The 23,715-nt window shown below is 46.2% G+C and overlaps 1 protein-coding gene across 1 annotated transcript in view; it reads right to left on the reverse strand.

Moving 5' to 3' along the window:
- The window catches only part of ATPSCKMT (ATP synthase c subunit lysine N-methyltransferase), a 163,725-nt gene that overhangs the window by 49,387 nt on the left and 90,623 nt on the right, over nt 1–23,715 (reverse strand). Inside the window, exon 3 of the mRNA XM_082257993.1 lies at nt 6,267–6,317. Coding sequence (XP_082114119.1) covers nt 6,267–6,317 — 51 coding nt within the window. The remainder of the gene's footprint in view (nt 1–6,266; nt 6,318–23,715) is intronic.

Raw genomic sequence — 23,715 nt, forward strand, 5'->3', positions numbered from 1 at the left:
ATTTCCTGCCTGCCTCCGGGTGGAGGTAGAAGACCGGGTGCACCTTTTTGAGGATCCCGAGTCGGTCATCTCTTGGCTGGAACACCTAGAAACCCGCGGCTGAAGTTGACACTTATTACCATTCATCTCCGGATTTTGTCGTCTGCCCTGCACTTGTTTGCTGGATGTTCCCAGTACCTGATCTCTGTGCGATTTCCCGCTCCCCGGATGCATCTGGGAGCTGATACCTCTTTCCCATCAATTGTACTTTGTTAATGGTGGAGAATTTCCACGCGAAAGTGATAAATATAAATGATAGTGTGTAGTGATTAATAAGAAAGCAGCACATAGGACTCATAGAAAAAATCCCAAAGGTACAAAGATTGGAATATGTGTAGCGCTAACAAAAATTATATCTAAGAAAACTAGATATTGAACAGAATTAACAATCGTGATACATAAATATAGTCCAAAAAATCAAATGGAATGTAATATACGTGAATATCCAACAAATTTGTGACAAGATATTGAATAATGTCCAAAAAAAAACGCTTCTTACTATTTACTTCATGCGGTTTGACATCTGTTGAAATGTGAGTATCTGCTTGCTTTTAATAAATACAGTGTTTTTAAGCGGTATTACACTATGTCCCTGTCACCATTCTTTATGTCATCGGTTGCCATTTGAATGCTGAGTACCCATTGCTTTACACTGGAGGAAGAGACATCTGGTGGAGCTTCCAAGTATTACACCTTACCTGTATGGTCTATCCATTCATTTGGGTGACCCACACACTCTGGTAAGCTGCCGGTTTGCTTACTTACATAGTTACATATTTACATAGTAGGTGAGGTTGAATAAAGACAATAGTCCATCCAGTTCAACCTGTGTAGGTGTGTGCGACTGTAATTATCTAACATAGCCCTTAATCTCCTGATCCTTGAGATGTAATTCTAAGAGTCTTTTGAAAGTCACCATACTACCCGCAGAAACCACCTCTTGTGGTAGACAATTCCACAATCTTGTAGCCCTAACAGTAAAGAACCCTCCTCGTTGCCTGAGCTTAAAACGCTTCTCCTCTAATCGCATTGTATGTCCTCGAGTCCTCATGCAATTCCTTCGAATGAACAGCTTTTTTTCTAAGCTGAGATCCCCATTAAGATATTTATAAATTGCTATCATGTCCCCTCTCAGACGTCTCTTCTCCAGGGAAAATAAATCGAGTGATTGCAGCCGCTCTTCATAGTTAAGGTCCTCCAACCACCTAATCAGTTTAGTTGCCCTTCTCTGGACTTTCTCCAGCTCCAACACATCCCTCCTGAGGACTGGCGACCAGAACTGGACAGAATACTCCAGATGCGGTCGGACCAGAGTTTTATAAAGTGGAAGGATTATAGTCTTATCTCTGGAATACATCCCTTTCTTTATGCATGCTAATATTCTGTTGGCTTTGGAAGCTGCCGCTTGACATTGCATGCTGTTGCCTAATCTATCATCAACCAAGACTCCCAGATCTTTCTCCATTTTTGATTCCCCCAAGGGTTCCCCTCCTAACGTGTATTGTGTTTTTATGTTTTTAGTCCCCAAGTGCAAAACCTTACACTTCTCCACGTTAAACCTCATTTGCCATGTCGTTGCCCACTCCGTAATTTTGTCCAGGTCATTCTGTAGGATATCTGCTTCATGCTGTGCAGTTATTGCCCTGGCCAATTTTGTGTCATCTGCAAAAACTGATAACGAACTACTGATCCCATCCTCAATGCTGTTTATGAATAAATTGAACAAGGTTGGTCCCAGGACTGAGCCCTGGGGGACCCCGCTTCCTACCTCAGACCAGTCCGAGTATGCGCTGTTTATTACCACCCTTTGGACACGGCCTTTTGGTGATCTTTTTTTTCTCCTGGTGCATTCCTTTTCTCTTTCATTTCATCTATATCTCCTGGGATTTATCTGCTGAAATTTTTTGGTTCTCTCGGCTTTCCTTGGCACCCTTACATCAGTTATTTTTTTTTACACTTGTGGTGAATACTTTTTTGAATATTGCTACATATTGCTACCTACAGTTGTCGCTTACACTATGTCTCCGTTGTCCTTCCTTTATTCATGACACCGTCTGCTGCTTAACTGCTGAGTATATATCGTGTATATTGGAGGAGAGACATCTGGAGGAATATTTTCTACTATACCTAACACATTTAGGTCTATCCATTAATTTGGGTGACCCATACATTCTGGTAAGCCTACTTGATGAACCTTTTTGGTATGACGTCCTACTCTTTATCATTTCATCCTTGATACGGAGACCTACCCGCTAAGATCTGTGGTGCTTCTCCCTTTTTTGGATTTCCTTGGCACTATACATTTGTGGATTTCACGATTGGCTTTTTTTGGACATTATTCAATATCTTGTCACAAATTTATGTTGGATATTCACGTATATATTACATTCCATTTGATTTTTTTGGACTATATTTATGTATCACGATTGTTAATTCTGTTCAATATTTAGTTTTCTCAGATATAATTTTTTTTGTTAGCGCTACACATATTCCAATAATTGTACTTTGTTCCCTGACTACTACAGCGAGATTGGCCATCGCATTGAGACAACACCTTGTTTTATCCGCTGGCTAAAAACCCCTGGTCCCGTTACTACAACCTCCGTTAGGGCCACTACTATTTTTGCCTTTCTGACGGGATGCTCTGAATAACCTGCAGCCCACCCCAAGACCAGGGCTGAGACCTCTGGTGTGCATCGCTGCCCATCGATTTTTCGCTCCCAACACCTGTTCTTGTCAGGTGCGCGGGCCCTGCTTTTTTCTTTTATGGCTTACCATCAGTTCGAGACATTTTATGGTTTGAAGTCACAACAGTTCTATGGTATAGCCATGTACTCCTGTTCTTTACTTTTCACCAATCAGGGTTTACTATGCAATGGGATTTGGGATTTTATTCCCATACAAGTTGGGGTTGGTGCAGGGCGGGGAAGGAGGGAAATGTTCGTTTGAATGTGCAAGATGTGCTGGCATACAAGGAATGGACCACTGTTTTTATCGGTTGTTCGGGACTGTACTGTGTGAAATCACCTGTTGAGTTATTTGCTCTAATGGGCCTGCCGTCACTGACTACTCTTGATTTATCTGCTGGGGTAACCGAGATCCTGGGCGTAATGGGCCTTGTGCAACTTCCGCTGTCTCCATGGCCACCTTAAAATTGATGACATGGAATGTCAGGGGTTTTCGGGATAAACATAAAAGGTCTGCGGCCTTGCCTTCACCTTTTTAAAAAAAAAAAAAAAAAAAAAAAAAAAAAAAAAAAAAAAAAAAGGGTGGATATCCTAGTTTTGGTGGAAACTCATCTTCAGGGTCGCCTACAGTGGTCGCTTAAACGCCCTTGGATTGGCTGGACATACCATTCTGCGTTAACTTCCCACTCCTGGGGCATTGCTGTCCTTATTGCCAAGCCAGTTCACTTCCAACTCCTGGGATCTCAGGTAGACCCTCTTGGCAGGTTTGTTTTTCTGCATACTTTGGTATTTTGGGAGCCACTGCTGATTATGGCACTCTATGTGCCTCCCCCGTTTTTCTGCATCCATCATCTTAGAGGGATTTACATACATGACACAATACCCTGCAGTACCTGCAGTGTGGCTGGGGGACCTTAACAACACCTTAAACCCCGCACTTGACAGACTTCAGACGAACCCGAAGACCCCTTCTCCCGCCCCCAGTTCTAGATTTGCTTGCATGATAGGCGGCTTTAATTTAGTGGACACATGGAGAGCCAAATTCCCTGCACATAGTTACAGTTAGTCAGGTTGAAAAAAGACACAAGTCCATCTGGTTCAACCAAAAAAAAAAAAAAAAACAGTATTGAAAACCCAACTATACAATCCCATACACAATCCTATTCCAAAAGGATATGGTGTATATACCACCTTTCTCCTCCGCTCAAAATCCAAGCTCCCCGACCACACTTCCCACAGGACTCACATATGGCATCTTGGATGGCTAAGGTCTTGCTGCCCTAAAGGACTGGGCTAGTCCAACAATACTGCAAACAAAAAACACAAAGAAGGGCGCACCGACCTAGCGCATTATCCTCAATAATATGGCTTCATTCATTTTTTTTTTTTCCATAAGTGGCTTCATTAATATAACCTAAAAATGGCTACTCATAAACCGAGGTGAAAAATGATCATATCAAACTAAATTGCTTGAGTGTCAGGAGTAGTCTATATAATTGTCCATAGTCCTGTTTGGATGACGGCTGACACGTTTCGAGGCTTCGCCTCTTCCTCAGAGCCACTGTGTCATGACCTACTCACAAGTTTAAATAGCAGTGAATGGCTCAAGCCTCATCAATGCGGTCTTAGGAACCCCTCCCTCTGGGGTGTGACAATGATACTAAATCCCTCCCACTTGTGTCACTGCCATTTAACCCCCAGCAGGGTGGATTCATGGTACCCATGCAATACATACACCATATTTGCACGATCAAACCAGTAGCACATATGTACAAGGGCAGATAAAGATGCAACTCAAATTACAGCTAAAATTGTAGACAAATATATATACGTGCATAGTAAATAAAATTAAAATATAAGTAAAAACACTCAGAACCTTTGCTGATGATGGAGGACCATTTGTATAGTACACAACATATACTTCCCCCACATGCACCTAGGAGAGTGTCATAGCTGGCCAGATGAGGATCCCAGGTGAATGTGTTAACCGTTTGCTGAGATCTATCAGTATACTACACTCCCCCAGCCAGTGTCAATAATGATTACTGATTGTATCAGACTCACCCTTGCACTGAATATACCACATAGGGGTGGTGCCATAAAATGCATGGTGTGCTTGTCTTTATGATGCCAGAGATCCCTGTGGTGTGCATATACTAATTTGCAGCATTATAAGTGGTGGTGAGGGGGTGCAGGCAGAGAAGAGCTGACCAGATTATGCAGCCCTCTGCCGCATATCTGGTTGCTGTCTCCGTTGGCTGACTTCTGGGTCGCCGGGTCATGCGTTCCAGCCAATTGACGTCACTTCCGCTGACATAATTTTCTCCTGCACGTCCATAGCGGCTAGTATAAACACAGGGACAGTCGTCTGTGTGTGGGCACAGCACACCCATGGGTCCAGCGCTGGCCATCCGCACACCACAGTTCACTGCTCTTGCACCCCTACATCCAGGTCATCTGCACAGTAACACTCACCGCTCCCGTGCCCCTACATCCCGGCTGACCAAGGGGAATGGAAATGGGGGGAAAAAAGAAAAAAAAAAAAACCACGGGAACAGCAGCGCCCCCTTCTCAATTCAATCCAGCAAGGATGCCTCCAAAGTGACAGTGGGAAATGTGGACAGGTATATGCGCTTCAAATATAAAGAGGCACAAATGTGTGTATATATGCATATACACCCAACCGTACATGTACACATACATATGGGAATAGCAGCACCCCCTCAATGGAATCCAACAAAGGTGCCCTCAAAGCAATGGTGGGAAATGTGAACTGGTACATGTGCTTTAACAAATAATAATATATTAAATAGTAAAAAGCACACATGCATATACATGCACATATACCCGACCATACATGCATAAATATACAAATATACCTGCAATAGAAAATCTAAAATCTTATAGGTGTCATTCCATGAATACCTAAAAACTCCCTATAAGTGAATGAAAAATATTAAAAATATATAATATAACAATCGACCGAAAATACCCTGGTGAAATCGTCCAGGGAGGAAAAGGCTCATCCTACAATGCTGAATGTACTAGTTACATATAATGCAACTAACCGTAGACATTTTGAAACTTCAGAATTTGGGTGATTTTGACAAAGTGATTTGGCAATGTGATTTTGACACATTTTATTAACTGTTTAATAAAAACATTAATTTTACACATTTACTCATTTACTATTTTACTCTTTTCCTGCCTATAAAGTCCCATCCTCCATTGGGGGGTTTCTTTTTTCATGTTCTATTATCCCAGGGATGTGGCAGATGGTCCTGTGGACATTCATACTCTCAGCTCTTTATCCCTATCAGCATTATGGAAAGAAGGGGGGGGGGGGGAGGGGAGGGAGTCACATGCTCCCCCACGTAAAAGGAGTACCAGTCTTTTCTCATTACTCTGAAATGCAAACACATTGGCTGGTAATGAATGTTAAGGTAATAATATTATGTATAATAATAATTATTATTATTAATGCGCTGAACATGCTATATTGACCTTAATACTTTTCATAGCACAATGAAAATAACTTACCATCTGTGGAACTCCAAAAATAACAACATTTGTATATGGAGAGAAATTTACCTAACAAAAAAAAAAGAAAAAAAGGTTTTTTACTACATGAATTTGAAATAAATAAATGGATACTTTTGTAAAAGAAATAATAATTTTTCTATATAATTAAATGTATACAAATCCAATGTAAATCACAATTCTAGACCCTAAAAATTAAATTACATTTATTCCACTTTTTATTACAGTAGGAGAAAAATAGAAAATCTATATGATTTTTAGGCAGGTATGGTGAAATACTGCATATTTTACATTTACAGCAGGTGGAACTATGTTGTTTGCAGAGCTGAACAGCTCCAGAACCCAACAGAGTATTATGAATGATTCATGCCTGCTGTATTTATACTATTCTATACAGGGAACACCAATTTCGCTCACCTAGTCACAAATGTTAAAATTCAAAACCAAATATGTAATATTTTGCATCTTAACCACTTTAAGACCGGAAGGATTTGCCCCTTTAACCACTTCAATACCGAGCACTTTTCCCCCTTCCTGCCCAGGCCAATTTATAGCTTTTAGCACTGGTGCATTTTGAATGACAATTGCGCGGTCATGCAACACTGCACCTGAACCAAATTTATGTAATTTTTTTTCCCCACAAATAGAGCTTTCTTTTGGTGGTATTTGATCACCGCAAGATTTTTTCTTTTTTTGCTAAACAAATAAAAAAAAGACAGAAAAGTTTGAAAAAAAAAAAAAAAAAAGTTTTTTGTTTTGTTATAAAATTTTGTAAATAGATACATTTTTTCCTGCACCGATGAGCACTGATGAGGCCGCACTGACAGGCACTGATGAGGAGGTACTGATGGGGTGGCACTAATATGCAGCACTGAGAGGTAGCACTGATATGCTGCATTGGTGGGCACTGATAGGCGGCACTGCTGGGCACTGATAGGCGGCACTGCTGGGCACTGATAGGCGGCACTGCTGGGCGGCACTAATAGATGGCAATGATGGGCACTGGTGGGCAGCAGTGATGGGGAGGGCACTGGTGGGCAGGGCCCTGGCAGGCTCCCTGAGCCCTGATTGCCATCGCAGTTGGACATGGTGGGCATCCCTAGGGTCATGGGTGGGCATCCCTGGGGGTTCTAGTGGCACCCTCCCCCCCAAGGGTCTGCACTGGTAATCAATGCTCTGATTACCAGTGCAGACCCCCCCCCCCCCCTGTCAGGAGAGCCGCGGATCGGCTCTTGCGAATCGCCTAATGACGAAATCTTGCGTTATTTCCAGACAGGTGTCCTGTCGAATGATGCATGCGCGGGACGGAACGGCTTATTCTTATGTGAGATTCATATTGACAAATGGCGGGAATATTATCTGATTACAGAACAGTCACACAGCTCTTATTGGGGCACATTTAAGGTGCACTCTCACCGCACGGGGACACTGATGTAAAGGAGAACTCTCATGGGGACACTGATGTAATATATGAATAATAAAGAGGAACTCTGACTGGAATATTAAAGGGGAGCTCTGACTGGAATAATAAAAGGGAACTCTGACTGGAATATTAAAGGGGAGCTCCGAATGGAATATTAAAGGGGAGCTCTGAATAGAATATTAAAGGGGAGCTCTGAATAGAATATTAAAGGGGAACTCTGACCGGAATATTAAAGGGGAACTCTGACGGGGACACTGATGTAAAGGAGGACTCTGGTGGGGACACTGGGTGTAAAGGGGCACATTAGATTCTGTCCCCTCCGCTCTCTGTCTATCGTCAGATAATGCATCCGACAAACTGCCCCGCCCCGCCTCCTCTCAGTGAGCTCTACGGGATGTAATGCTTTCAGTCACTGAGAGGAGGCGGGCGGAGGCGGGGCGGAGCGCGGACTGAAATAACCCTGAGAACTGGAAATAACGCGAGGTATGCGAATAGCAAGGGCTGCTGGGATACATGCCCCAGGAGCCCTTGCGAATCGCCGAGTGACGTAATCGCCAAAAGCAGCAGGACCCGGAAGTGCAGATGAATAAAGAAGATAAAACAGTATTTCCTTTAAAAAAATAAATAAATAGTTTACATTGGCATTAGCATATTTAAAGGGGATTACATACATCTCAACTTGTTAAAATGGGTGGAACTCCACTTTAAGTAGGTATTAGTGTATGTTTACACATGCCTTACCTCGTAATGATGGACACACATGTTGTGGCTGAAGTTTGTAGTGTCAAGGCTAAATTAATAGTAGTTATTTTTTGGTTTGAGAGAAAATTTAAAATATGCTGAGCTACCTGTGGGTAGGTTCGAAGTTAATAAAGTTTGTTATATTTGTATGTTGATATATACTAAGCTGGATGTCTTACACTATATAGTGTTGTACTCTTGTCACTTAGGGGGGTCACAGCCCAGCAATGTTTATAGTAAGTTGTATGTATTTAAGGACAAAGAGGTTGATTCACTAAGAGTTAAATAATGGCAAATAAAATGCGGTAAAATACAGAATGCAGTAAATCAGTTGTAAAAGTAAAATTTGCTAAGAATTTAGCGTTAAATACCAGTGGTATTCATTCCATTGTGCGGTAACTACTGCATTTTCTCATGCGGTAATTTAATCGCATGTGTCTGTGGTTAATGGACGTTTAACCACTTGCCGACCGCCGCACGACTATTTACGTTGGCAGTCAGCCCCTCACAGGCAGAGCGACAATCCTATTCCAAAAGGATATGGTGTATATACCACCTTCCTCCGGCGGTGCGTGGTCACGAACCCCCCCGCGCGTGTGACTCGCGATCGTCGGGTGGAGAGGGAGAAAGGCAGGCGGCTGATGTAAACAAGCCGCCTGTCATTCTCCCCTGTTTAGGAATGGTGATCATACGGTTCTACTATGTAGGACCGTTGATCACTGTTCCTACACCTCAAGCCACAGCCAATCACAGTTAGAATCACGCCCCTAGGGACACACATAACCCCTCCCTCTCAAAAAAAGTTAACCCCTTCACTGCCAGTGTAATTTTACAGTAACAGTGTATATGTATAGCACTGATTACTGTAGAAATGTCACTGGTAACCCCAAAAGTGTCAAAAATGTCAGTCAAGGGTCCGATCTGTCCGCCGCAATGTCACAGTCCCGCGCAAAAAAAAAATGCAGATCGCCGCCATTACGCGTTAAAAAAAACAACAACAAAAATTACAGAAATCTTTCCCTTTGTTAGTAAAAGCAATAACTTTTGCGCAAACCAATCAAAATACGCTTTTTGCGATTTTTTTTTACCAAACATATGGTAAAAAAAAAAAAATTGTCCCAAAATGTTAAAAAATTAAAAATATTGTTATTTTTGCAAAATTGATGCTGTTAAAAAAAAAAAAAAAAAAAAAAAAAAAAATCGCACAGGTGATCAAATACCACCAAAAAAAAGCTCTGTTTGTAGGAAAAAAAAGGACGTCAAATTTGTTTAGGTACATCGTCGCACGACCGCACAATTGTCCGTTAAAGTCACGCAGTGCCGAATCGCAAAATAGGCCCTGGTCAGGAAGGGGGTAAAATCTTCTGGGGCTTAAGTGGTTAAAGTAAATTCTTGTGGGCGGAGCCAGGCGCTGCATAACTTCTGCCGCGATGTCGGGCCTCCCTGAGAGACAGGAGGAGAAGCAAACACAGTGGACCTGGTGGAGTGCATGGTAAGTTACTTCAGCACGCTCTCGGACAGCAAATTCCAGCATGCTTTTTGACTACAATCTCTGCACATATGTACACTGTCATGTCTGCTCCAGCAAGCTCTCTACTGCTCTCTACTGCATATACAGGATCTAATAAAACCCCTCACCTTTTAGGTAAAAAACCTAAAAACACCCCTCACATTTTTGTAAATATTTTATTATATCTTTTCATGTGACAACACTGAAGAAATTACACTGCTACAATGTAAAGTAGTGAGTGTACAGCTTGCATAACAGTGTAAATTTGCTGCCGCCTCAAAATATCTCAACACACAGCCATTAATGTCTAAACCGCTGGCAACAAAAGTTAGTACACCCCTAAGTGAAACTGTCCAAATTGGGCCCAAAGGGTCAATATTTTGTGTGGCCACCATTATTTTCCAGCACTGCCTTAACCCTCTTGGGCATGGAGTTTACCAGAGCTTCACTGGTTGCCACTGGCATCCTCTTCCACTCCTCCATGATGACATCACAAAGCTGGTGGATGTTAGAGACCTTGCACTCCTCCACCTTCTGTTTGAGTATGCCCCACAGATGCTCAATAGGGCTTAGGGCTAAAGATATGCTTGGCCAGTCAATCACCTTTACCCTCAGCTTCTTTAGCAAGGCAGTGGTCCTCTTGGAGGTGTGTTTGGGGTCATTATCTTGTTCAATACTGCCCTGCGGCCCAGTCTCCGGAGGGACGGGATCATGCTCTGCTTCAGTATGTCACAGTACATGTTGGCATTCATGGTTCCCTCAATGAACTGTAGCTCTCCAGTGTGGACAGCACTTATTCAGCCCCAAACCATGACACTCCCACCACTATGCTTGACTGTAGGTAAGACACACTTGCCTATGTACTCCTCATCTGGTTGCCGCCTCATCCGGTTGCCGCCACACATGCTTGACACCATTTGAATCAAATAAGTTTACCTTGGTCTCATCAGACCACAGGACATGGTTCCAGTAATCCATGTCCTTAGTCTGCTTGATTTCAGCAAACTGTTTGCCGGATTTCTTGTGCATCATCTTTAGAAGGGACTTCCTTCTGGGATGACCAGTTTGATGCAGTGTGCGGTGTATGGTCTGAGCACTGACAGGCTGACCCCCCACCCCTTCAACCTCTGCAGCAATGCTAGCAGCACTAATACGTCTTTCTTTTATGTCCTCTGACAGTCGCCGACCACTCATACAGTCTTCACTTGGGTATTGGTCTCTTATCCACAGGAGCAAGCTAGGCATAAGATTTGTTATAATAAGTCGCGCTCAGTGAGTAAGGAGCAAATAAATGTCCAAAAAATTAAGTATTGTGTCAAATTCTTAAGTCCTAATAACAAAATAGGAAAAGTGATCAAATAGTCTCTTAAATAGTCCAAAAAAATGTAAAAATAATGTGTCAACACATTGGAGAATATCCAGGCTCCCTTAAGGTAATACGCTTACCAAACATGTAGTTAATTAAGACAGGGTATCAAATCAGGATCAAACTTGATTGTAGATGTCCCTGGTTGAACTCCCGAAATTGGATGGCATGGAGTCATAAGAAAAAAAGAGGGACGCCATAGCATAAAACCCCACAACAAAAATATGTAGCGTATACACCATTGAGTGCACTAACTTAGTAAGATCAAAAAAGATATAGAAAAAGCAAATGTGTATCCACCACCGATAGTGAAACTGCTTACCAGAGCTAAATCAGATAGGCACAGATGTAAATAAGAACCAACACACAGAGACCTCTTCTAAGTACCCATTACCAGAGAGAAAGATGGTATAAGCTTATGAAGCAAGAGAATCCTCCACCGATATGTGAGCCCCTTACCAAACTGTAGCTGAACACTTGTATGGTATCAGAAATGAGGAATAAACCTCCCACAAACAAATCAGATCAATCACCACTGATAACTTGAGCCCCTTACCAGACTAGGATAATGGACCGCTTTCAGGATATCAAGGAGTCAGACAAGATAAGCTCCCACTGAATAATGAGCATGAATAGGTCCAGAGCAGACTGGGATTATGGATCGCTCTCAGGATATCCAGGAGTCAGACCAGATAATGATCCCACCAGATAATAAGCATGGATAAGTCCCAGATATAAAAGGAAAAAGGCGCTAATAGTGTAAAACGTAACACACTTTTATTATAGAAAAGGTAAAAAACTCACATTTAAATTAAAGCAAACTCGCATGTAAAGCCGCCGGCCGGACGGCTGGGCACATCCGCACAGTTCGGACGCTTCAGGAGATGATGTCAGCACGCAAGACTACCCCTGTAGATATTTTAAAGGCTTGAACCCTGCCTACCTTTGGTAAGTAGGGAGGAGAGAGGGGAGCGCGGTGTGGAACACTGATCACAGTGAGATCACGAGTGGAACAGAATTGCACATTGGACACTGGTCACTTTAGGATTCATATGAACTGTATTGCACAAGGACTATTGAGCAGATGAAGGAAGATATTTGAAAAGTCACATTGGCACTTGTCAGTCACTTTTTATTTATTTATTCACAGATTTTTTTAATTTACATACATTTTTTAATTTACATAATTTATGTTTATTTATGGATATATTTAGCACAATTATTTATTTAGATTGATTATACAATATATGGAAACTATATGATTGCTAGACACAGCACTGTTGAGCACTTTATAATTTATGTATATTGATTTTATCTATATATTTTAAGCCCTTTTTAGTGTGTAAATATGCAAATAGATTGTTTAAGAACACTTTATAAGCTATTTCAAGGCATCGCTGATTCATTTGCACTCATTCACTTTGTGATTCTGTTGCGATGCGGGAACCGGCACTGATTTGCAGGGTTTCCCGCATTGCAGCAGTGTGAACTGGGACTAACACTAACTGAGTTAATTAGAGCTGCCTGAGTTCACATTTTCGACCTTGACTTTAAGGCCTTAAGCACACAGGGCATTAGAAAAAAAAAGCTGCAGAGCCATTTCTAATGCCAGGAAAAAGCAGCTGTAAAAACATGCTTTTAGTAGCTTTTTCCATTGGCGTTATTGCACGTTTGGCCACGTTGGCTTTTAGTAACGTTTTTCTGCCTCCATTCAAAATCAATGGTTGCCTATGAGCCGTCTTTGCTATGGCTTTCAGCCCATTGATTTGAATAGAAGTCGCATCGCAAGTCGGATCAGGGTGACCTGACTTGTGGTGCGACTTGCGCTCTGAGGATCTTGAGGGGGGAACTCCATACCAAAATGGGGAAAAAAAAAAAAAAACGGCGTCCCAGGTTCCAAACCAGGCCCTTGGGGTCTGGTATGGATTTTGAGGGGAGCCCCATGACAAAAAAAAAAATGGCGTGGGGTCCCCTCCAAAATCCATACCAGACCCTTATCCAAGCATGCAGTCTGGCAAGTCAGAAAGGGGGAGGGGATGAATGAGCGGCCCCACCCCCTCCTGGACCATACCAGGCAACACGCCCTCAACATGGGGGGGTCAGTGCTTTGGAGCAGGGGGGGCTCTGCACCCCCCACCCCAAAGCACCTTGTCCCCATGTTGATGAGGACAAGGGCCTCTGCCTGTCAACCCTGGGCGGTGGTTGTGGGGGGTCTGCGAGCAGGGGGCTTATTGGCATCTGGACGCCCCCTGTAACAAGGGGGCCCCCAGATCCAAGACCCGCTCCCTATGTAAATGAGTATGGGGGACATTGTACCTCTACCCATTCACCCCAAAAAAGGCAGTGCATGTAAATAATGACAAGAGACAATTTTGAGTAGTCCTTTATTAAAAATCTTCCTCCGGTCTTCTACCCTCCAGTCCTCCTCTGACGATGTTCCCCGTGATTATGCCGGCTCCACTCTTTGCTGCTTCTTATATAGCCATGGGGGCGTGGCCTCCGGGTGACTTCACCCAGAGACCCCGTCCATTATGTCGTCTCGCATCGTCAGATGGCATAAGGGGCGGGGTCTCCAGGTGACGTCACCGGGAGGCCAAGCCCCCATGGCTATATAAGAAGCTGCAAAGAACGGAGCTGGCATAATCATGGGAGAAGATCAAAGGGGAGAAGATCGGAGGGGAGAAGATCGGAGGAAGGTTTTTAATAAAAAAAACATCTCAACCAAGTCATTAGTTACATACACTGCCTTTTATGGGGTGAATGGGTAGGGGTACAATGTACCCTATACTCATTCACATAGGAAGGAGGGTCTGGGATATGGTGGGGCCCCCTTGTTACAGGGGGCATCCAGATTCCGATAAGCCCCCTGCCCGCAGACCCCCCTTGTCGGGAAGAGGCCCTTGTCCTCATCAACATGGGGACAAGGTGCTTTGGGGGGGGGGGTGCAGAGCCCCCCCTGCTCCAAAGCACCCACCCCCCCCCCAATGTTGACCTGGCGTGGCCTGGTATTGTCCAGGAGTGGGTGGGGCTGCTCGCTCATCCCCTTCCCCTTCCTGACCTGCCGGGCTGCATGCCCAGATAAGAGTCTGGTATGGATCTTGGGGGGACCCCACGCCTTTTTTTTCCCCATTTTGGCGTGGAGTTCCTCTCAAGATCCACAGAGCGCAAGTCGCACCACAAGTCAGATCATCCGGATCTGACTTGTGATGCGACTTACATTCAAATCAATGGGCTCCCATAGGGAACAATTGATTTTCCCATACAAAAAAAAAAAACGTATAATGTGGCTAAACGCTGTATAAGCAACGTTAAGCAGCCTTTAGCAGCAACAGACATTTTTACAGCTCTGACGCTGGTCATCGGGACGCACAGGCCCTGGGGTTTTTTTTGCAGCTTAAAAACGCCTATGCCACTTGGAGCTCCTAAAAGCCTGTGTGTGCATGAGGCCAAAGAATAACATGGAGGGGCGTTTTTTTTTCTTTTCAGCTAAAAAACATCTGACGCTCCTAAAAGAAGCTGCAAAAAACTGAATTTTTGTAAAATCTTATCGTAAAATTCCTTTCTCTGAGTCCTCCGACAGTCGCCGCCCACTCATACAGTCTTCACCAATGGGTATTGACTTCCTCTCCACAGGAGTAGCTAGGCATAAGACTTGTTAAAAACAAAAGCATTTAACATAGACACACCCATGGGGGCTGTCCCACTGGTCAATACCCCCCTGCAGTAGCCATCCCAACTCAGTTTGGTAGCATAGCAGTAAGTGTACAAGAAAACCCCAAAAGAGGGGCGGGGGCGGCGACTGTCGGAGGACTCAGAGAAAGGAATTTTACGGTAAGATTTTACAAAAATTCCGTTTTCTCTTACATCCTCCGACAGTCGCCGCCCACTCATACAGTCTTCACCAATGGGATGTCCCAAAGCAGTGTAGACATGAGGGGAGGGAGACGCAACCGTATAAAAGGCAACGCAGTACCCACATCAGAGAAAGGAACCTTACACGCACAGTAAGAGAACCTTCTGGGCAACAGAAAAGGCTCAACAGGAGCAACAGCCCAGGAAAGCAAATTACCCAGGGGATAAACAACCCCAACAGCCAGGGACCCACAAAAAACAAGGGTCCCCTATGGCACTGCCGCACAGAGAACTTTGCAGCCAAAGGAGGCATCAGCTGATGCCAGAACATCAACCTTATAGAATTTGGAAAAGGTGTGCACTGACGACCAAGTCGCAGCCTTGCACACCTGGGTCACCGAAGCCTGATGCTGGTAGGCCCAGGACGTACTCATCGATCTGGTAGAATGAGTGCGCCTTAACAGGGAAGGGTGGAACCCGTTCCTTCAAAGCATAGGCCTGTACAATCGTCTGTCTGATCCATTTGGCAATGGTCGCCGCAGACGCAGCCATTCCCTTCCAAGGTCCCTCAGGAAGGACAAAGAGGGAATCCGATGTCCGAAAGGATTCAGTGGATGACAGGTAAACCCTGATCGCCCCGACAACATCCAAGGAATGCAACGCAACCTCCTTGGGATGTTTAGGCTTCGCACAGAGCGAAGGCAACACAATGTCCTCATTTAAGTGAAAATCAGACACCACTTTTGTGAGAAAAGTTGGGTTAGGTCGCAAGACCACCTTATCCTTATGAACCACCAGGTAAGGAGAGCGGCAAGACAACGCCGCCAACTCCGATACCCTGCGAGCCGAAGTGATCGCCACTAGAAAGGCAACCTTCTTAGACAGCAGAGGCAACGATATCTCCCGGATGTTTTCAGAAGGGAGAACGCTGTAACACGGACAGTACCAAGTTCAAGTCCCATGGAGGTAAAGGCTCCCTCCGGGGAGGGGCCAAATGTCGCACACCTTGAATGAAGGTGCAAATTAAGGAATGAGGTGCCACAGGGTGTTGAAAAAGAACAGCCAGTGCAGATACCAGGCCCTTTATCGTGGCCAGCGCCAGGCGCTGGTCCACGCCAGACTGGAGGAAAGCCAACACTCTCGTCACCGAGTATGAGCGAGGAGAAAACCCCCTGGACTTACACCAGGCAAAATAAGCTTTCCAGGTACGGTAATAAATTTTACCAGACGAGGCTCTTCTAGCCTTGATTAAGGTAGGCATGACCTCTGGGGAGAGACCCCTGTCTCTCAGGACCTGGCTTTCAACAGCCAGGCCGTTAAAGCCAGCGACTGTAAAGCAGGATGGAAGATCGGTCCCTGAGATAGTAGATCTTCTCGCATTGGCAGCCGCCAAGGAGGTGCGACTGCTAGGTGAACGATGTCCGCGTACCAGGACCGGCGTGGCCAGTCCGGTGCCACCAGAATCACCAAGTTCGGTTCCGAGGCCAACCTGGGAAGGAACCTGGATAACAACTGAATCGGAGGAAAGGCATACATCAGACAATACTGATGCCAAGGGGCCACCAGCGCATCCGAGGAGTCCGCCAGAGGATCGCGCGTTCTTGCCACAAACCTTTCCACCTTGTGGTTTAGCCGAGATGTGAACAGATCCACATCCGGGGATCCCCACTTCGCACACAGCATTTGGAAGACCTCCGGGTGTAGGGACCATTCCCCCTGATCCAGGGTCTGGCGGCTCAGATAATCTGCATGCCAATTCTCCACACCCGGAATGTGAACTGCCGAAATCGCGGGGACATGAGTCTCGGCCCAAGACAGAATGTCGGTCACCTTCCGGGCCGCCCGGGCACTCCTGGTGCCCCCTTGGTGGTTGATGTAAGCCACCGCGGTAGCATTGTCCGTCTGTACCCATACAGGACGGCCCCAAAGTCCACCCGACCACTGGAAGAGACACAGTTTGATTGCTCTCAATTCCAAGATGTTGATTGGAAGGGAGGATTCCTCCTCCGACCAAGTGCCCTGGGCAGACAGGTTGCCCAGGACTCCACCCCAGCCTGACAGGCTGGAATCCGTGGTAATCACTGTCCACAGTAACGGACGGAAGGATTTTCCTTCCGACACAGCCGGGGACTGAAGCCACCACAGATCCATTCTGGTCTGGCGACTCAACGAGACACTCAGATCCAAAGGACTGAGGTAGCCTGTCCCACCTGGCCAGTATCTCCGCTTGGAGAAACCGTGAGTGACGAGGATTTGTTGTCCCTGAGAGACCTGATCTCGTTCTGGAGGGTCCGGAGCTTGTCCTCCGGCAGAAATACCTTTGCTTGAGCAGAGTCCAGAACCATTCCCAAAAAGGGAAGACAAACCGAAGGAGACAAAGTCGACTTCTGAACGTTGATGGTCCAACCGAACTCCTGGAGCGTCTGTACCGTAGTTGACAGATCGCGCAACAGGCTCTGACTGGCACTCGAACTTAACAGAAGATTGTCCAGATATCCCAAGACCGCAATGCCCTGTGTCCTCAACAGGCCCAAAAGAGGCGTAAGCACTTTGGTAAAGACCCTTGGAGCCGAAGCGAGACCGAAAGGCAACGCTACGAACTGATAGTGGTCCTCCGCTATGGCGAACCGGAGGTACCTCTGATGACCCTCGAAAATGAGGATGTGCAGATACGCATCCTTTAGGTCGATAGAGGCCAGGAATTCCCCTGGACTCAGGGAGGCCACCACCGAGCAGAGAGATTCCATACGGAACTTTCGAACCCGCACAAAGCGGCTCAGAGCTTTCAAGTCCAGGATTGGACGTACCTTGCCCTCCTTTCTGGGCACAGTGAACAGATTCGAGTAAAACCCCCGAAACCTGTCCCGATAAGGCACCGGGACAATCACCCCCTGGGCAAGCAGATCCTGCACCGCTTGATGCAGGTCCTGTAACTGCCCTGGGGTCAAATGAAGATTTGAGGGAAAGAATCTGTCCGCCGGTCGCGAAAGGAATTCGATCTTGTATCCTGATCGAATGATTTCCTGAACCCACCTGTCCGGAATTCGGAGCAGCCAAGGTTGGAGGAAACCACGCAAATGTCCCCCCACCCCTGAAACGAGTGAGGGCGTCCCTTCAGGCAGAGGCAGATTGAGCCGCCGCACCGGCGTGGCCGGTCTTTTGCTTGCCCGCCCAGGGCTTTTTCTGGCCACCTTGGCCCTTGAAGGGTTTGCCCTTGTTTTGTGTCTTGAAGGCACGAAAGGACCCCTGATTGGGTCTAAAGGCGGGAACCCGCTTATTGCGAAAAGGCTTGGTCTTTGGATTCTGGGGCAGCAGAGTGCTTTTGCCCCCAGTGACTCCTTTCACCAAAGTATCTACGGCCTCGCCAAAAAGGCGAGACCCTGCATAAGGAAAATCAGCCACCGTTTTCCGTGACGTCTGGTCAGCCGACCAGCTCTTCAACCAGATCAGTCGACGGTTAAGTACCGTGACACTAGACAGGCACGCAGCCAAAGGGGCCTCATTCAAGGCCGCATCACACAAATACATGACCCCTTGATGAATTTGGTCCACCATTAGTCCAATCCGCCACCGCCTGAGCCACCATGACAGAAGAGAAAATAGGTTTGAGCATGGAACCCGCCACCATGTAGGCATGGCGGGCCAGAGACTCCAATCTCCTGTCCGTAGGATCCTTGAACACCGGCGTATCCTCAGTGGGAACCAAAGTAGCCTTGTTTAACACAGCCACAGTGTGATCCACCTGGGGAGCCACACACCAGCGCGAATCCTGTATAAGGCGCAAAGGGGTAGAGCAGTTGAAACCGTTTAGGCACCGTGAAAGGGCGTTTCAAACTGCGACATTGTTCATTCACTGTGTGATGAAACTCAGCGGAGCAGGGAAAAACCTGCGCCAACTTGCGGGACCTATGTGTACCAAAAGAGGACACAATGCCCGGAGGATTGGGCTCATCCTCCAAATGTAGTGTTTCTTTAACAGAAGAAATCAACGCATCCATAGCTGCGCGTTCTTCAGACGACCCCGAGGGAGAATCATCTACCCCCTCCACCTCCGCCTCCCCCTCAGACCCCAGCGGGTCCTGAGAGGAGCGAGACACTGAAAAGGGCACGCCACCCACAGCAGCCACATCACCATCTGAATTAGAGGAGAAAGATATCCTAGGCCTTTTTCTAGCAGCTCGTTCAGCCATCAGCACCTCCATTTTGGACACTAAAGTCGCCACCACAGCGGCCAAATTAGGTATAACGGGGGGTTCAGCAGAACTGGAGTCCCCCACCAAGGCTGGGGGGGAATTTGCTGTCCTGAGATTCCATTGCAGAAACACAATTTGAAAGGTACCGGCCCTTTAAGAGCGCTGCGGACCACGCAGCCCACCGCTGTATTGACTACACAGACTATATACTATAGTGTACACAGACCCCCTACAGGGACAAAACTGAGCCAGAATGGAAAAAACAGAGTAAATATGGAAAGGATAGTCTGCAGAGCCCCACGGAGTGTTACCACACCGCTGCTCCAGAGGAAAAGGAAGTGAGGTCGCCAGAGGCTGAACTATATGCTGCAGGCTAAGGGAAAATGGCTGCCCATAGGAAGTAATGGGAGGCTTCGGCAAGATGGCCGCCGACATGTGCTCGGAACGATCGTTCTGCCACACACAAGATGGCGCTGGATGGTGCCAAAACCACTACATAGAAGCTGTTGAAAAAGCCCATAGTGAAGCCAGACATGCTGCCCACACCTAAAATGGCAGACCGCGCAGTTTTTACCGGCCGCCACACACATAGTCTGCACCTCCAAACACCGAAGTGACACAGGAGAGGGGCCCCCAAACCCACACAGCGCCAGCAGTGCAATAAAAAAGACCCCCGCAGGGATCGCATCAGAGAGCCCCACAAACGCACAGACATGAGGGGACACACAGCACACAGGACTGCCACCCCAGACAGAGGCACGCAGAAAGTACTTGCCTGTACCGGATGGTGTGGTGTGCCTCTATTAAACGGAAAGCCTCTGCCCTCAGATGACAGGGAATGCCGTCAGCCAAAACGCAGGACACTGCAGCACTGAACCGCAGATGTGTCCAGTGAGGTAGCCACCTCACAGGCTGCATTTCTGCTGCGAACAGGGATGGGTCGTTCTTAGTGCCAGGGCGAACACATGGCTGAACGCTCGATGGCGGGCTGGGGATCCATCTGACCCTCTGCCCTGGAGAGCCAGGGTGGCCAGTCTGATTCCCAGCTCCGCAAAATCCATCTTTGTCCGAAGATCCGACTAAACTAAGCTGACAAAATAAACAGCTAGTAAAGCAAAGAAAAAACTGACATTCTTGTAAATAAAAATCATAAGAAAAGATTAGAAGGCTGAGACTGTTGTCCCAGCACAGGGAAGCCTATCTACTCCTAACGCTAGGCAGAAGACAAACTGAGTTGGGATGGCTACTGCAGGGTGGTATTGACCAGTGGGACAGCCCCCATGGGTGTGTCTATTTTAAATGCTTTTGTTTTTAACAAGTCTTATGCCTAGCTACTCCTGTGGATAGGAAGTCAATACCCATTGGTGAAGACTGTATGAGTGGGCGGTGACTGTCGGAGGACGTAAAAGAAACAAAGTCGCATGACAAGTCACAGCCCATTGATGGCACCCGCTCCCATCTATGCCACTTTGAAAATCAGCGACCTTGAAAAGGAAGGAGCATGGATGCTCCGAAAGCGTTCCTTCTCCTAACCGGATGTGACGTCTTCGACTCGGAAGCCGCCCTGGAACACGGCCATGAGTCTCACACAGCCGCGGGAGGACTGCGGGACACAGGTGCCCACCACCAGCTTCCCCACAGGACTACTCCAACCCCGTGCTACTTCGATTAGGATGGAAGCAGAAGAAAGGTCTTTCCTGTCACCCTGTTCCACTTTTACCTTAAAGTGAGTTCTTAGGTTACCTTTATTTCCATCAATAAATTTGCTACATTAAGCTGGCGCCACTTTCACTTGTTTCGTGTACTCCAGAGCTCCTCCTCCCTCCAGCTGGCAGCCGCTGAATGTCGCCTCCCCACTACAGTTTGGAACCCCCCTTCCTTCCGTTTTCCCTTTTTTCCCCCCACTTAACCCCCCATTTTTAATGTTTCCCTCTACCACCTGTCCACATTAGTAGAGCACCATGACACACTTTTTTTTTTTTTGCTTTTTTTAACTTTGAAAAACAGCGACATTGAAAAGGTGCCTGCAATACTTAGATGCAACTTTGATCCAGAGAGTGTAAAGTTGGATCAACGTTGCACTCTAAATTGCACAGCGCAAGAGTCGCATTGGTGGAAACGTAGCCACTAGGCTAGAGTGTGACTTTGGAGTGCGACTTAGAGTGCAGCTTTGATCCAACTTTACACTCTCCAGATTAAAGTTGCATCAAAAATTGCATCAAAGTAGTGCAGGTACCTTTTCAAAGTCGATTATTTTCAAAGTCACATAGATGGGAACAGGTGCCATTAAATTCAATGGGCTGTGACTTGTCATGCGACTTTGTGTGTCCAAAGTCACATGAAAAGTCGCACTAGTGGAAACTGAGCTTTAGTCTAAGTTTTCACTATTGCGATTTAGAGTGCGACTTTGATCCAACTTTACACTCTCTGGATCAAAGTTGCATTAAAGTAGTGCAGGTACCTTTTCAAGGTCGCTGATTTTTAAAGTTGCATAGATGGGAACGGGTGCCATTGAAATCAATGGGCTGTGACTTGTCATGCGACTTTGTATGTCCAAAGTCACATGAAAAGTTGCACTAGTGGAAACTGAGCTTTAGTCTAAGTTTTCACTATTGCGATTTAGAGGGCGAATTTGATCCAACTTTACACTCTCCGAATCAAAGTTGCATCAAAGTAGTGCAAGTACCTTTTCAAAGTCGCATAGATGGGAACGGGTGCCATTGAAATCAATGGGCTATGATTTGTCATGCGACTTTGTGTGTCCAAAGTCACATGACAAGTCACACTAGTGGAAACTGAGCTTTAGGTATGTTTCCACTATTGCGATTTAGAGTGCGACTTTGATACAACTTTACACTCCCTGGATCAAAGTTGCATTAAAGTAGTGCAGGTACCTTTTCAAGGTCGCTGATTTTATAAGTTGCATAGATGGGAACGGGTGCCATTGATTAGTGGCACTAGTGGAAATGTAGACTAATGCCCCATACACACGTGCAGATTATCTGCAGACTTTTGTCTGCAGACTTACCTTTTCTATGTAGTGCAAGGGCCTGCCGGATTGCATACAAATTGAAAGTGTTTAGATTTGACCTCATATTATATGGTTTTGGTAAGTCTGCAGACAAAAGTCTGCAGATAATCTGCACGTGTGTATGGGGCATTAGTGTGGTTGCCTGTACTATGATCATTGTAGACTGTGAGCTAAGACCCCAGAGCACTTTTAGCTACACTGATAGTAACCCCATCCCCCCCCCCCCCCATATATATCGGTATCGGCCCCGGAACTTGCCGATATTACCGATATTGTTGTGACGTCATTGCGTATGTTGTTGCTCTGCACACTGGGCCTAACCTTATACATTCTTAAGCCCCGTACACACGCAACGATTCTCGGCCGACCGATCGTCCGACTTTTGTCCAGAGTGTTTTTTTGTTGGTTGGAATGTGCCTAGACTGCACACGAATTTTCTCGCCCAACAAAAATCTACTTCAGAAGTGATGTCATGTGTTGGTTTGTTTTCTTTGTGTTCTTTCTTCTCTGAGCATGCCCAGACTTGCTCATCAGATTTTTCCCTGTTGAAATCTGTACTGACTGCACAAAAATCGGCCAACAAAAATTTTATAGTCTGCACACCAGATTTTTCTTGGCCGAAAAGTCGGAGTCGGAAGCATCATACTAACAAGCCGAAAATCGGCAGATCGGACGTTGGCCGAAAATTCCCTGCCAATTTTCGACGCGTGTGTACAGGGCTTTAGCCTGCCTCCCTCACCTTTGACAGCCTTGTCTGGAGTCCGGACTAGTCTCTCGGGAGTGTATAACACAGCCATACATCTACCCACAGAAGCCCGATGCCAGCTACCCACACCCACAGGCCCTGTACCAGCCAGCCACAAGCACTGTACCAGCCAGCCACAAGCACTGTACCAGTTAGCCAGCCAACGGCCCTGTACCAGCAAGCCAGCCACAACCCCTGTGCCAGCCAGCCACCCACCCACCACCGGGTGCCAGCCAGTCACTCACCTACCACCGGGTGCAAGCCAGCCACCATCACTGGGTGTCAGCCAGCCAGCCACCCACCCACCACCCCAGGGTGCCAGCCAGCCAGCCACCCACCACAGGGTGCCAGCCACTCATAGCCACAGGGTGCCAGCCAGCCAGTTTTTTTTAACCCAATATTCAATTTCAGTAGTGTCTTTCAAATTTAAATGGATGCAGATAGAAAAAGTAAAAGTGTGATCTGGGATTATATATGCAACACGTGTACAAACAATGTAAGCATGGGATCAGCAATTGCAAAAACCAAAAATACGTCAAATCTTTGGGCTCATCTAAGAGTTCATCATGTTAAATTACAGTAGGTATC

This window comes from Pelophylax lessonae (genome assembly GCF_965119305.1).
Source record: "Pelophylax lessonae genome assembly, chromosome: 5".
NCBI classification, from domain to species: domain Eukaryota; kingdom Metazoa; phylum Chordata; class Amphibia; order Anura; family Ranidae; genus Pelophylax; species Pelophylax lessonae.